At 46.6% G+C, this 12,509-nt stretch overlaps 1 protein-coding gene across 1 annotated transcript; it reads right to left on the reverse strand.

Annotated features, from left to right (window-relative positions):
* Nucleotides 1-2,053: 2,053 nt before the first annotated feature.
* LOC123406349 (FAM10 family protein At4g22670) lies at nucleotides 2,054-6,606 on the reverse strand. The gene is made up of 10 exons (XM_045099855.1): nucleotides 6,255-6,606; nucleotides 5,960-6,133; nucleotides 5,257-5,344; nucleotides 5,091-5,171; nucleotides 4,851-4,915; nucleotides 4,516-4,656; nucleotides 4,304-4,420; nucleotides 3,829-4,206; nucleotides 3,654-3,711; nucleotides 2,054-2,503 (listed from the first exon to the last, which is right to left on the reverse strand). Exons 1-10 carry the CDS (start codon nucleotides 6,420-6,422, stop codon nucleotides 2,406-2,408), a joined length of 1,368 nt encoding a protein of 455 aa, XP_044955790.1. The 5' UTR covers nucleotides 6,423-6,606; the 3' UTR covers nucleotides 2,054-2,405.
* Between the last annotated feature and the right edge of the window lie 5,903 nt (nucleotides 6,607-12,509).

Raw genomic sequence — 12,509 nt, forward strand, 5'->3', positions numbered from 1 at the left:
ATGTTGATAAATGTAGCGGCAGTTGCCGCTTGATCCAGGGCAAAGGAAATTGAAGAATTCATGGTACCTTCGTCATCGTATTTGCCGTGGAAGAGCCCCAACAAAGAAATTGCTCTGCTAGAGTGCGTGCTGATAACCTGTTAAAAGAAATCGAGAAACAAAAGAAAGAGACAACAAATGATTCAACTATGTATCCTCTTTATTGATGATGATGTCATACATAAGATTACAAAGGATGCTTCCAAGAGGTGTCTGTATAGCCAAAAATAACTGCCTTGGTAATAAAGAAAAGCAAAGATTAACATAATTAATTAATCCTAACAATTTTTAAGGCCTCAATTGGATTCAAAATTGGGTCACCCAATGAGGTCTCTTATTTAATTCTTTGATTCACTATGCTCCCCAATTCTGATGCTCTCTCATTCAATTAAGGCATTTAATTTTGAATTTGGTTCATATGTTGACCACGTAACATTGTTTAGATCAATCAACAATGATCAACCTATATAAACATATCAATCTCGCACACCCTCTCATTAGCTTGATATTGTATCATCAATATAGTACGCATATGGGTTGATAAGCAAATAACACATAATCACATCATGAAAGACCCATGAAAACACTGCATTGTAAACTAAAAAAAATACACTCCATCACTCCCCGCAAGACCATATACTCCCTAAGTTTCAAAATATAAGGTATATTAGTTTTTTGAGAAGTAAAATTTCTTCTACTTTGATCAAGTTGAGAGCCAAAAAAATTGACATCCACAATATGAAAACCCATTTCATAAGGGCAGTGCTCTGCGTCGGCGCGCCGGCCGAAACTTTCGGCCGGCCACGCGTGAGCCGCACGATCCACCAACCCCTGCATGTCCGCATGAATCTTCATGCAGCATTTTTTTCCTCGATGCAACAAAAATTCGACGCGATGCAACAATTTTTTTAACGGTTGCAACAAAAAACAAAAATTGTAGCAAAAAAAAAATTATATAATCATAGCAAAAAAAGAAGCTGATGGTGCGTGGTAGCAAAAGTCAAACGCCGGTTGTAACAAATATCTACGTGAACGTGTATGCAACTTTTTTAATGAACAGTTACAGCAAAAAATGATGTCGGTTGTAACAAAAATTAACACGGTTGTAGCAAAAGTAAAAAAAAACATCGATTGTAACGAAAAATTCCACGAGCTAGAGTTGCAACCAAACATATATGCAGCTTTTTTACTGAACAAATGTAGCAAATAAAAACGCTTGTAGCAAATATGACGCTGGTTGCAACATTTTAGACGAACGGTTAGGCACCGGCCAGAAAGGTTTCCTATTTCATAATGAATCCAATGGTGCCAATTTGATACCTATGGATAAAGGATGATAGTTAATTTGCCTTAATTAAAACACGTTTTGCAGACCATGCAGATTCAAAAAGAGTATCATTTCAAAGTGATTCTATTTAGAGTACCATTACAAAGCAATTATATTTATTTACCAGGCAACCACAAACCTATGTTGTTAATACAGGGACACAAAGATAAGTAGAGTACTCAATTTCCTGACAGGATACTCAGCGACGCAGCATGGCAGGAAGCAGGAGGTGACAACCAAATCAGCAGGGAATGCAGGCAAGTCTTGGAATAAACTTGCAGATGCAACAAAGCAAAACAGAGACATGATGCAAGCTACATACAATCTTAACCAACGCAACACAACCCCTACAAGCAGAAGCCCAGGCTCAAACTCACAGCAGTTATTGGAGAGAAGTAGTACGAATTGCCCTAGCTACAAGTATTATGGTATAGGAGGGAGTAGATAAACTAAAGTTAGATTACTGGCTCAAAAACATGAGGCGGCAAAATCATCTATCATGCCATCGACTCAACTGAGATCAGTAACAAGGGCTTTGTGTTGTTTGTCTCCTGCCATCAACTACTTAAAAAGATAAATCTCTTTAATCCTAACAAACTCACAGAGAACCAATTCAACTAGCAACACCACCACAGCAAACACAACCAAGTAACCCACGCAAATCACAACAAAATAAGAATGCAGATAAGAATTCGGCCAACACGAATCGCAGGCATAAAAAGCATTCATCATCAGCTGTAACGTCTTCTCCACCAAATTATAAACAGGGAACTACTGTCGCATCGTCTCCGTAAAACCCTCAAGCATCCGCAGACTGTCGGCCACCGCAAGTTCAAGTTCACTATCACTACTTACTACCAACATATAATAAAAAGCTAGGCATGAAATCCCCCATCCAACAAGCGTCTCTGCACGCTAGTATCACCAACCAACACCTGCATGTCTCTGGATACGCAAAAGGACACTTCCAACACTTAACCAAAGTTTTTTGTCCTGCTGCTGATCGCAAAACCGTCGGTCACGAGGGCTCATGGGGCTTTCACCGGTTCCCGTTCATCTTGGCCATCATCTTGGCGATGATGGGTCCCACCTTCGGGTTGGCCTGGTGCTTGGCCAAGTTGGCAGGGTTGCTCATCACTGCACAAAAGGGACAGTTTCCAACAAACACAGGGTCAGGTCATTGCAAAGGAAGTATTGGACAAGAACAACCTAGGCTAAAACAGCTCTACAAAACAAGCTAAGGCAACAGGCGTACAAGCAGAGATGCAAGATGGTTCGGTCCAAATAAATACATTCATGAATTTACTATTAGCAAGAGATTACAGTTCCTGTTAATCATTATAACCAAGTTTAGAGATTACAATTTGTATAAGCATTATATCCAAGTTTCAAAGATTACTGCAAGGTTCAAAGATTTAGTCTAGCTCATCGAAAATTGTACTAAATATTGAGCCATGCAATACTACCCTGACCAGTATGAAAGTACAGGACCAGAACAATGTAGGCAGCGGCTCTCACACACATCCCTAAAGCAGCAAATACATCTTGATACAAGCAAACAGTTCTGTCCTATCAATCAAAACTTGCATGCCTTGAGGCTGGTAGTAATGGGAGTATCATAGGTAGTATCATGCGTGTCAACTAAGCAATTTTGATGAGGTGTCATAGAATTAAATGAAGAAAGAGAGGGTTGAGTATCATATTATGATACACATATCATATTAAATGATGTGCTACTACGTGTCATGCATGACAATAAATGAACCACCTTATGATACTAGCATATGATACTGTGCACTGCGGATGTAGTATATGATACTCCCCATTACAACCAGCCTAACAGAAAGTTAGTCCGACCTTCTCTAGATATAGATGCATACAAGGAATGTTGGAACCATGGGTACTAACCATGTCTACTAATCTAGTAGTATAAGAATAAGGATATCGTCAAACGCATCATATAGTGGCCTCTAGTGATAAAAAATTATACACCAGACCTGATTTCAGGATTGAACGTACATCACTAGCATTAGCATGCTTGCATGTACACAATATTCAATCAAACTAGTCCACACATTCCATAACTCGCCGAATATGACTACTCTACAGACTACATACTTTGGAAAGGAATATGTTGCACTTATGAAAGCTGCAATTATTAAGAGAGAATCTATATTCAGTCAGCAGGTTTCCATCACCAGGACTTGGCCAGGAAGATCAATTACAACAGGCAACTGTAATATAAAGAAAATGGGGATTTGAGAATTAATTGGGTAGAAAAGTGTACCATCTTGAAGGGCCGCCATAACCTCTGGGTCACCAAATGCTGACATCAGGTCAGGGTCCTGTTTCAAAGAGAAGGAAGGAAAAAACAACGTTGTTTGAATCAAGTTTCTCCAGTATCAGGAGTTATGGTTACAGGGAAGACAGGAAAGGAAGGCAGACACTGGCCAAGCACTTACATTCAAGATGTCACCCATATCAACATTACCGGGAGCACCTCCAGCTCCAGGCATACCACCTCCCATTCCTCTACCACCGCCCATTCCAGGCATACCACCTCCCATTCCTGCAGGCATACCGCCTCCCATTCCTGCGGGCATACCACCTCCCATTCCTGCGGGCATACCTCCACCCATTCCTCCAGGGAAACCACCCCCCATTCCTCCAGGCATACCACCCATACCTCCAGGGAAACCACCAGGCATTCCTCCAGGGAAGCCACCAGGCATTCCACCCATGCCTCCTGGGAATGGGAAGCCACCGGGCATTCCACCAGGCATGCCTCCTGATGAGCGGCTTGATGATTCTTCCTTCCTCTTGGCCTTATCATAAGCAGCCTGTTAAGAACACAAGGCATTGAGCTTCATGAATCCTAAACAGTATCTCTGGAAAGCTCCTACCACAAGTGAAAAAACTAGTATGACGATGAATCACCTGCGCCTCGGCACGACGGCGAAGCCTGTCACGCTCAGCTTTCTTCTCCTCCCTCTCTTTCCTCAGCCTATCATACTTCCTGCGATGCTCCACTATCTTGTGTGCATTAGGCTCCACCTGCAAGGTCACCAGCATCAGGATCGTTGATACAAGCATGTGTGTTGTGTACTAAAAAATATAAACTTAACATAGTTGATGCAACAACATCCCACCTTCTTGAGGACAGCATTGATCTCATCATCATAGTCAATGTTTGACGCGGCATGCAGATCACGAGCAGCTTCCTCCCACTTGCCAAGCATGGCATTAGCCATTCCACGGGTCTTGTAGCCCTTTGCAGAGTCTGGGTTGATCTGAAAGAAATACATAACAAAAGGATGGGTAGTCAGATAAAGAGCATCATGTCCTGCTTGCAATCAACATAAATGCTGCATACTCAACTCATCCCTTTACACTGCAGAAAACTCTGCATCTAGAGCGCAAGTATGGTGCATGAGACAGAACAGGACAGTAAAATAAAGGGACAGGAAGGGAACAGAATCATCACCTCTAGAGCAGCATTCGCATCACGGATGGCAGCAGCAGGCTTCTTCATTTTGATAAACACAGATGCTGCACAAAACACAAGGATTCCACAACCCAATCAGATGCTGCTAGTCTCATGGATAGCAAGTAAATGTAGTTCATACATGAACGATTGCTGATAGTGGATTCAACAGACACAAGGGATGTTTCTGAACAGCAACAAGAGGAAAGAATGCATAAGCAGCGGCCACATCATTTATACCTCTGGTACCATACATGATTGCCGAGGTTGGATTCAGCAGTATAGCCTTGGTGAGATGCTCGACGGCCTCTTCCAGTTTCCCTACCAAATAGTAACACAAGAGCCACAGATTAGAGAACAAAGGAACAGAGCTGGTGCAAGCTAACACAGAGGTAAAGAACACTACCTTCTGACATTGCTTCCATTGCCTGGCCCTTTGCTTCCTGGGAGGCGTCACGGTTCTCCTCGGTCACCTCAACAGAAGAGTCACCCATCTGCCAAACAAAGTCAGAAAAATTCAGTTAACTCAGGTCAAGGGATGTGCTAAGAGCGGAGAGAGACTAGCATGTCCAAAAAGTAATCATGTCTAGAGCAAGCTACGTATGTGACTTAATTACGAAGAACTAGACTGGAGTTGGGTAGTGAAGCTTGACGAATCATAGAAGAAAAAAGAACATCCGTAGTAATAATAGGCTAGACTAGAGCAGGGCAGCGAAGTGTGGTAAATTACAGAGGAAAACAGCATAATCATAGGTTGTGAGGTAACAGCAATGTAGAGCAAGGTATCATGGCTATGAAGAAGTAACAGGGCAGTGAGGATTGGCGAATTACGAAATTAAATAAAGAATTAAAGGAAGAACATCCTTTGCAGTAAGGCAACAATCAATTGTAAGGTAGCAAGATTTTGCCAAGGGTAGTTTGCACGTTTTCTGAATCCGGTCAGTCCAGTGTGATCCCGCGACGGGGCCAAGAAACAACCGGTGCTTCTTGCGAGTTACGATGTGAGTTGACTGCTAATCTAGAGTGACGGAGCGGAGCAGAGCAGAGCGGAGACGAAAACGATGAGGAAACAGAGACGGGGGTAAACAATACGGGAGAAAAGGAAGGACCTTTTGGGGCGCGTCGTCGTGGTCGGGCTGTACGACGCCGTCGTCGTCGAGGTCGAGGTCGGACTCGACGATGTCCTCGTCGAGCTCGTCGGGCTCGGGGGTGGGGTCGCGCATGTCCTGGTCGTCCTCCTCCTCCTCCTCGTCGTCGTCGTCGATGTCGTCCATGGAGGTGGCCTGCCGGGCCAAAGTTGAAATCCAGCACAAAAGAGTGAGCAGATCGGGGCCGTAGAAAAGAAAGAGAGGATCGGGGCCAGAGGAAGGGAAGGGGGGGTGGAGGGACGGCGGATCGGAGGACCTTGGGCGCGGGCTTGTGCTTGGCTCCGGCGGCGGCGGCGGGGAGTTGTGCGCCGAGGGAGGCGAGGTAGTCGCGGAAGAAGGCGAGGGCGGGGTCGGCGAGGATGGAGGGGTCCTTTTTGCAGGCGTCGACGAAGGACCGCAGCTCGCCCAGCTTGGACGGATCCATTGCTATTGCTAGGGTTAGGGTTTCTCCTTCCTTCCTTCCTCCTTGGATTGGGTGAGGGAGAGGGAGAGGGAGAGTGGGGGTTCTACAACAAAGTGGAGAAGGTCTTATCACGGGGAGGGGAGGGGAAGAGGAGAGGGAACGAATATGCCATGCGTCCCACCCCACCCCTGACGTTTCACGAAATTGGATACCTGCCCCCCCCCCCTACCCCACCCCACAAAACCATGGGCAAACATACAATGCAACCCCTGGTGTTCACAAGACTATCTGCCACCATAACAACGTGCTCGGATGTCTCTATTGGAGACCTCTGTATTGACCCGCTTTCGTTTTCGGTTCGGAGAGATAACGGACGTGAATATGAGCGAGCTCGCATGTTTCGATGCTCGTGAAACTGGGTCGTGGAGTCACAATATACCAGGTCCCGTTTGGACGGCATATGCTACGGAACTGTATATGCTTTCGTGTTTTATTACGCGTCGGATCGAAAGTCTGTACGATTTATATGGACATAACTGAAAAATGAACGGGTTTTATAGATAGGCAAGATGACACCAGATAACATCCACGCATCAATGAAAACAATAATAAACCCCCGACAGTAATTATGCCAAAAGAGTGCAAACTCTTAGCAAGACCAAGCACGTCAACGCATAGTTCACATATGTAGTTCCCAAACTCTCAACAACAACAACAAACACGTGGTTCTCAATTCACCTTTATTCATTTCGCCAAGAACTATAAGCAATCGATGTTGGCGAACGTTGCATGGGAAACAAAAAAATTCTACGCACACGCAATACCTATCCATGGTGATGATCATCTACGAGAGGGGAGAGTGAATCTACATACCCTTGTAGATCGCTAAGCGGAAGCGTATATAACGTGTTTGATGTAGTGGAACATCTTCGCCATCCAAATCGCAGCTCGTCCCGCGATCTCATCACGATCCGTCCCGCGATCCCATCACTATCCATCCCGATCTAGTGCCGAACGGACGACACCTCTGCGTTCAGCACACGTACAGCTCGATGACGATCCCCGCCTTCTTGATCTAGCAAGAGGGGCGGAGAGGTAGATGAGTTCTCTAGCACGGTGGCATGGTGGTGGTGATGGTGGATCTATTTCAACAGGGCTTCGCATAAGCGCTGCTGAAAACCAATCTAGAGGAAGAACTACGATCTAGAGGAGAGGGTAGCACGTGGCTGAAAATTTTGTGCAAAAACCCTCAAAAACTCTAGTATATATAGGAGGAAGGAGGGAGGAGGCTTGCCCACCAAGGGAAGCCTCCCTTGGCTCAGCCGAAGCAAGGAGGGAAGAGTCCTCCTCCAATTCCACTCGGTGGAGGACTCCTCTCCCACTTGTCCACCTCTTTTGGATTTTCCACCTTTTTCCTCATGGACCTTCTTTGATTGATTGGCCAGCCCACCAGGGGTTATTGCGCCACCCCAAAGTCCATGTGGCCCTCTCAGGGAGTGGTGGGTCCGCTAGGTGGACCCCCGGAACCCATTCGTCACTCCCGGCACACTGTTGATAATGTCTGAAACCTTTTCGGAATCCAAATACCAACTTCTTATATATCAATCTTCGTTTCCGGACCATTTCAGAACTCCCCATGACGTCCTGTATTTCATACGGGACTCCGAACAACCTTCGGTCACCAACACCTATAACTCAACTATAGCAAAACGTCACCGAACCTTAAGTGTGCAGACCCTGTGGGTTCGAGAACTATGTAGACATGACCTGAGACACTCCCCGGTCAATAACCAATAGCAGGACCTGGATGTCCATATTGGCTTTGATACGTCCCAAACATATATGTAATTTTTGCTTGTTCCATGATCTTTTGGGTGACATTGTTATATGTTTTGCTATACTTTTATATCATTTTACACATATTTGGACTAACCTACTAACTAAGTGCACCCAGTGACAGTTTCTATGTGTTGATGTCTATTTTGTATGGGATTTTACCCAATTTTTCGAATCCCAAAAAATCCAGAAAAAATATTTAAAAAATCAGCAAAACAGAAGCTTTCGGATCACCGAAGGAGGGCCACAGGGGGGGCAGGGGCCTCCGAGGCAGCCTGCTGGCGCGGCCAGGCCCTAGGCCGCGCCAGGAGGTTGCCTGGGTGGGTCCCACCTCCTCCGGTGCCCTCCTTTACCTATATTTCGAGTCCCGAGAGGAAACTCTCGCAGACTTTCTGGAATCGCGAATTTCTCCATCGTTCCGCCGCCGCAACGCTTCCAAGATCGGGAGCGTCAGGAGACCTCTTCCCGGCACCTTGTCGGAGGGAGGATTGACCTCCGGGAGCTTCTCCACCGCCATGGACGCTTCCCGGACGTGTCGTGAGTCCTCCTCCTTGGACCATGAGTCCATAACCAGTAGCTATGTGATGTCTTCTCTCTAATCTTGTGCTTCAATGGTTAGTCCTTGTGAGCTGCCCTACATGATCAAGGCATCTATGTAATTCTCTTGCTACTTGAAAGGATCGATATGGTTGACTAGAGGGGGTGAATAGGCAACGACCACTTTTTAATTAATCTTAGCAAGTTAGGGTAAACAACATACGGGTTCACAAATATAACAACAATGGGGTGAACCATAATGAAGCTAACAACGAGAGCTACTAAGACAAGTAAGAGATAGACAACAACATAAGCATACAAAAAGTAAAGGTTAGAGATAACCACAAGTGGAACCAATGAAGACGAGGATGTGTTACCGAAGTTCCTTCCCTTTGACAGGAAGTACGTCTCCGTTGGAGCGGTGTGGAGGCACAATGCTCCCCAATAAGCCACTAAGGCCACCGTATTCTCCTCACGCCCTCGCACGATGCAAGGTACCGTGATTCTACTATAGGTGCCCTTGAAGGCGGCGACCGAACCTTTACAAACGAGGTTGGGGCAAACTCCACACAAAGCTTGGAGGCTCCCAACAAGACCACGAAGCTTCACCACAATGGAATGTGGCTTCGAGGTGACCTCAACCGTCTAGGATGCTCAAACACCCAAGAGTAACAAGATCCGCAAGGGATTGGTGGGGGAATCAACTTTTCTCTTGGTTGAAGTGTAGATCTAGGTCTTCTCAACCAATCCCTAAAGAATCAACAAGTTTGATTGGCTAGCGAGAGAGATCGGGAACTTTTGAGCTTAGGGAGCAACAATGGAGCTTGGGAGGGTAAAAGATAAGATTCCACAGCTAGAAGAACCCCTTATATAGTGGGGGGGGGGGAAATCCAACCGTTTTCCCACTCACAGCCCGTGCCTAGCGGTACTACCGTTGGATGCAGCGGTACTACCGCTGGCACTCCAGCGGTACTACCGCTGGCTGCAGCGGTACTACCGCTGGCTGCAGCGGTACTACCGCTGGGCCCATAGTAGTGCATAAGCACTACCACCGCCAAGAAAGTCTTTGCAAAAAGGTCCGTCCAAGTACAACCGCTAGGAAGGCGGTACTAAGCTCCTGGAGCGGTACTACCGCTGACTAGGGGCGGTACTACCGCCAGCTAGCGGTACTATCGCACGCACTCCAGCGGTACTACCGCTAGGGCTAGTGGTACTACCGCTAGGGCCAGCGGTACTACCGCTGAGGGACCATTTGCAAAGAAGAGAGAAACACAAAGGCGAGAGCCACTCCAAAGTTGCCGGCAAGGGGGAAAGGAGGTGAAGTGTGCGCGTACAAGATTGATTCCACCCAAACCTTTCCACTACGGTTCCCTCTTAATAGTACAGCTTTCCTATGACTCAAATAAGGAGAATCGTAGAGTACACTGTGCTTCTGTTCCATGAAAGAGGGGGCGAGTCGTCTTGTGCCGTTGACGTGTGATATTTGGAATCTTAAATCACCAAAATTACTTAGGCATAAACTATGCCCCAACAATCTCCCCCTTTTTGGTGGATTGATGACAATACCGGATTTGCACAGTGAATAACATGTGAACAAAAAGGTAGAGATATAGAAAAATAAGGAGCATATGACTCACAGCATATGATGGAAATAAATCTCACACTAGTTCATGTCTCACGTCACACAAAGCAAAGATGGCAAAACAGAAGCAAACCAAGTTCGAAGCAAACACGAAAGGTAAGCAAAGTTAAGCAAAGTTCAACTCTCAAATCAAATCCAGCTCCTAGACTCTCTCCCCCTTTGGCACAAGACACCAAAAAGGGGCACACCTAACGACACAGTTGGTCACTCCTCATCCTCATCATCCCCAGACTCGTCCATAGCATCCGGATCGTCCTGCTCCTCTTCATTGTCCTCCTCCTCTGCATCAGACCACTGGTAACCTTGAGCCCGCATCCAAGCAGACTCTGGAGTGATGTCGTCCTCTGATCCGCTGGAGATGTCAACGTCAAGTGTCCTCAGGACACGCTTGTGCCTCTGACGGTTCTCCTTCTGGGCCACATGCGTCTGATACTGTCTCTTAGCCTGCATACAGAAGAGAGTCTTCATCTTATCCTGCAGTTTCACGGCCCAAGATGGCATGGCAGAAGAGCGGGACTGAGAAGCGGTTCCTCTGTCAGCAGCAGTCTCTGTGTCAGTGTCCAGGTGCTCAGATGAAGTTGATGGGTTGGCCCATTTGTCCTTGATGCGGAGCTTGATAGGATCGTGCACAAAGTAGTCAGCCTGAATGTGGAACTCCTCAAGCGGATAGGTGTCTTCCCACTTCTAACGAATATAAGCAAACAAGTAGGGCCCGTAGATGGGAACCTTGCGCATCATGATGCAGTTCCAGAGCTCAGTGAACATCACATCAGAAATATCGAGAGGGGCAGACTCCTTAGTCATAGCCTCCTCACAAAGCAGAAGCATCTCAGCCAGAGAGCCGTGTACCTCATCGAAGTTGCCAATGCGAGGAAAGAGGGTGTTGCGGAAGATCCGATGCATGATATCCAGATGCCTGGGGAGCACATCTTTCTTCACATAGAGTTGCTGCAACCTGTCCTTGGCGAAGGCCCTATCAGTGGGAGCTACAGCATGAGGACGCGACCCAAGTGGAGTGTCAGCTCCCTGAAAATCAACCTTGAGAAATGCCAGGAATTCACGCCAGGAACCTGTCATCTTCTGAGTCCCAGTCATCCAAACCAGGGAGCGCTCGTCATCAGGCGAGAAGTGAACCGTGACATAGAACTGGGCAACAACATTTGGATCAAAGTCTTTCTTGAAGGAGATGATCTCCTTAATGCCCAACTTGTCAATCAGAGAGAGAGCGTCACCAAAGTAATCCAGGTTCCGCTGAAGGTGAGCCAAGTCAATCCACTGAACTGGAACAAAACTCTTCTTGAAGTGCTTGATGATGTCACGATAGATCCTGCAGTGATCTGTTGCCCAAACATGCTCGACATTCCTGATCACAGCCCTCTCTTGGAGATAGTGGTTTTGGTTGCGGAACCGCAGAAAATCCTTAGGGGGCATAGTGAGAACGTTGACCCCCTTGTCCTTGTAAGCGGCCTTCTTGAAGGCCTTCTTTTTGGGTTGCAGAGCCCTCTGGAGCCTCGGGATTGCGATAATGCTTTGACTGTGTGTCCCGTGGGGGGTTCGAGCGGCGAGCACCACCTGTGACACAAAACACACACCGAAAAAGAGCGACAGAAGGAGTCAAGACAATGAACAAGAAGAGGCATAAAGTAAACACTCATTGCCAAGCACATAAAAAGAAGAAACAGAGTATCCTCTTGGCAGTAGTACCGCTGGGATCCTGGCGGTAGTACCGCTACCCCTGGCGGTAGTACCGCTGGGGTCCTGGCGGTAGTACCGCTACCCCTGGCGGTAGTACCGCTGGGGTTTGATTTTCAGATCTGAATATGAAAAGAACCCATAGAGATGGCTACATGGAATTTACGAGGGCCATGGGCTGTGTATAATCACTAAGAACTCTACCACAGCCCTAACCACATGAGGATCACAAGTACCATCTAAATAAGGACATGTGTGACAGCCCGATGCCGACGTTCCAGAAGATTCCCCTCTCTTTCCGTTTTCGCCGTGTGTCTATTTTCTTTTGTCGCATCATCATCGCATCATTCGCATCATCTGCATTGCATCGGCATCTCCGTTGCCGCCAGTTTTCAAACTTG

This window comes from Hordeum vulgare, chromosome 6H (genome assembly GCF_904849725.1).
Source record: "Hordeum vulgare subsp. vulgare chromosome 6H, MorexV3_pseudomolecules_assembly, whole genome shotgun sequence".
NCBI classification, from domain to species: domain Eukaryota; kingdom Viridiplantae; phylum Streptophyta; class Magnoliopsida; order Poales; family Poaceae; genus Hordeum; species Hordeum vulgare.